We start from the raw sequence: 2,808 nt of genomic DNA, 5'->3' as shown, positions 1-2,808 counted from the left end.
TTTGGCGAAGAGGACCTGCGGATCAATCGCACCGTCGGGCAAAATTCAAACGTCAAACGCTTCGACGTGCGTGGATCCTGTGATCCGCTGGCGCTTGTCCCATTTGTGTCTCGTCGTTCACTGACCACATCGCTCCACAGCGGCCACAACTTACACCCCTGCCGTGTGCGACCCCGCCGTGAGCCCCTCGCCGAGCCGTCCTCGCACCCACTCGTTCGTGTGGCCGCGTGTGGCGTAATAGGTCCTCCGGTCCAGTACGTCCCGCCCCCACTCTCTGTCTGCCGTCCTCCGGCGGTCCGTGTGTAGGCACGGGCGTGTCCTCACCGCTCCCTGAGCCCTGGTCTGACAGCCTGACAGCAAACCCCGGACACAGCGCCTGACAGTGCCCGACAGCCTGACAGCGCTGACAGCACTTTCTCTGACAGTCTGACAGCACGTATCTGACAGCCTGACAGCAGAGCCTGACAGGCGAGGCGACCCGTCGCTGTCAGGCCCTAACGTGACAGCCTGACAGCGCCTTGCCCTTGGACGGTGGCGAAGCCAAAAACACCGGCAGTGGCCGTCCGCTGGCGTGAGCGGCGGCGGTCGAGACCTCACCCTTCGCGCCGACGACCCAACCTCACGCGGAACAACCCAACCCAACCCAACAACCCAACCCAACCCAAAAAGCACGATTCTCCTGTTGGGCCCTCTGTGTGTGAATACTCACTCACTCACCACCACCCCCTCCCACCTCCACCGTCGAGCCGCGATCGCTGCCGCCCGCAACGCCGCCCGCCGCGTCAGATGCCCGCGACGCGCGCGTCGAGTCGAGTCGGAGAGCCGCCCACACACACACTCACACACATCACCAAGGTTGCCCGCAAAAGAAAGCCAATTCTTGACTTGGGCCCTGCGGGCGGCCTTCTCTCGAGGTCTCGAGATACACAAAGCGGCCAAATCACCAAGGGTACCCGCCCCCACCCCTCACCCCCCCACCTCCCTGCGCTGCTGGCGACGCCAACAGGAGTACGTGGACACGACCTTGCCACACCCAGAGGTGCGCGATGGCGACGCCAGGGTCCGCCGCGGCAGCCGCGGAGGACAGGAAGCTCGCGCTCGACGCCGACGAGGACGTAGGCGAAGAGGGCGAGGAGGGCGGTGAGGAGGGCGCCGATGGAGCGCCTTCGGCGGCGCGGCTGGCGCGGCTGGCACGCAAGGCGCAGGCGGCCCGTGTCGCGCGGCTGCGGCACAAACAGTTCGTGGCGGATCGGCAGGAGGAGAACAGCGCACTCGAAAAGGACGAGGCGGCCGCTCCCCTACCCGCGACTCGAGAGATTTCCCGCTGCTGCCGCTCCCTCCGCTACCTCACCTCCTTTACACGCGCCGCGGCGGCGGCACGGCGGCCAAAGCCGCGCCCTGCGCGGCCCTATCTGCCCGCCTCGAGCCCCCGCGACCCCCGTCCCGCACCCCATCCCGCGGCAATCCGACCCCAACCGCCGTGTCGCCCTGTCATCGCCCTTTTCCGAGGCCTCTCCACAACCTCTCCACAACCTCTCCACAACCTCCCGACAACATATCCACAACCTCTCCACAACCTCTCCACAACCTCTCCACAACCTCTCCGCGACCGTCCCGCCACCTCCGCCGCCGCTCAGGCAGCGCTCGTGGCTGAAGAGGCTGCGGCTGCCCCGGCCACCCTCGCGGCAGTGACGGCGGACTTGCGCCGCGCGCTCAAGCCGGAGGAGCTGGGACAGCTGGCCTCGTGGCTGTGTGAGAGGTGCGTGAGAGATGGGGAGGGGCGGCGAGAGGTGGGGAGAGATGCTGGCATCGTGGGTATATGAGAGGTGTATAGCCTCCTCCCTCCTCCTCTCCTCCTCACCTCCTCCCTCCTCCCTCTCCCCTCCCCGCCTCGCCTGCTGTCCTCCTCCCCTCCCCTCCCCTCCCCTCCCCTCCCCTCCCCTCCCCTCCCTTTACCCCTCACTGGCACGCTCTCACGCCTCCGCCTTCACACCAAAACACAACCCCGGACCCAATACGCACAAGCACGCCACAGACAGTCGAGAAGGGAGAGACAGCAAGGACAGCCTTCACCGCCAACCTCCCTCGCCCCCCCTCCCGCACGCCCAGGCCCGGCGGAGCAGCTTACGTCGAGACTTACCTGCAGCAGCCAAAGAAGGTCGAGCCGGCGCCAGTCACCGCCAGTCACACGGTCGCCGCGCCGACGCCAGTGGCAATCTTCCCGCCGCTGCCGCTGATGCCAGAAGTGCCATTCGCGCTCGCACCGACCGACGCCAAGACGCCCTCTTCCAAGCCACCGGCCTCCCCCTCCGACGGCACCGAGCGGCAGCGAAAAAAGAAACGCGCGGCCGCACGCGCGGCGGTTCGCTTCCTAGGCCTCGCGCTCCGACGGCAGCCCTCTCCCGCGGCCGACGCCGTCGCCCGCAGCGCCGCCCGTGCCGCCCCACCGCCCGCTCGGCGCTGCACTCGCTAACGGCGCGCCGCCGCCGCTCAGCTGCAGCGGCGCCGTCGCGCGGCCCGGTGCGCGCTCGCTAGTAGCGCACGGCTTGCACCCCCCGGCATGCCGCCGCTCTCGCCCTCGCCTCCAGCCACCCCGCCGCTGCCGCCCGTTGCCGTCGACGCCGCCACCGCCGCCGCCGTCCTCTACAGCCGCCGACGCCTCTCACAGGCGCCACCGTCATTGTCCCCGCCCTTCCTCACCGCTGGCTTCACTGTCTCCCTTTAACGACACCTCTCTAAGTTGAGCCGCTGAATCTCCCGAAACCATCGCTCGGGCTGCGAATAAGACTCTTTCCACTCTACATACTG

At 68.0% G+C, this 2,808-nt stretch overlaps 1 protein-coding gene across 1 annotated transcript; it reads left to right on the top strand.

The window, feature by feature from the left end:
* Nucleotides 1-1,046: 1,046 nt before the first annotated feature.
* Nucleotides 1,047-2,725, top strand: EMIHUDRAFT_253724 (hypothetical protein; the record flags this gene model as incomplete). The annotated part of the gene is made up of 4 exons (XM_005782748.1): nucleotides 1,047-1,241; nucleotides 1,638-1,759; nucleotides 2,110-2,362; nucleotides 2,669-2,725. The coding sequence occupies 4 exons, from the start codon at nucleotides 1,047-1,049 to the stop codon at nucleotides 2,723-2,725; spliced, it is 627 nt and encodes a 208-aa protein (XP_005782805.1).
* Between the last annotated feature and the right edge of the window lie 83 nt (nucleotides 2,726-2,808).

Source organism: Emiliania huxleyi (genome assembly GCF_000372725.1).
Source record: "Emiliania huxleyi CCMP1516 chromosome Unknown EMIHUscaffold_1862, whole genome shotgun sequence".
Taxonomy (NCBI): domain Eukaryota; phylum Haptophyta; order Isochrysidales; family Noelaerhabdaceae; genus Emiliania; species Emiliania huxleyi.
Note: the sequence above shows the minus strand (reverse complement) of the source record. Positions and strands in the feature narration are given on the sequence as shown.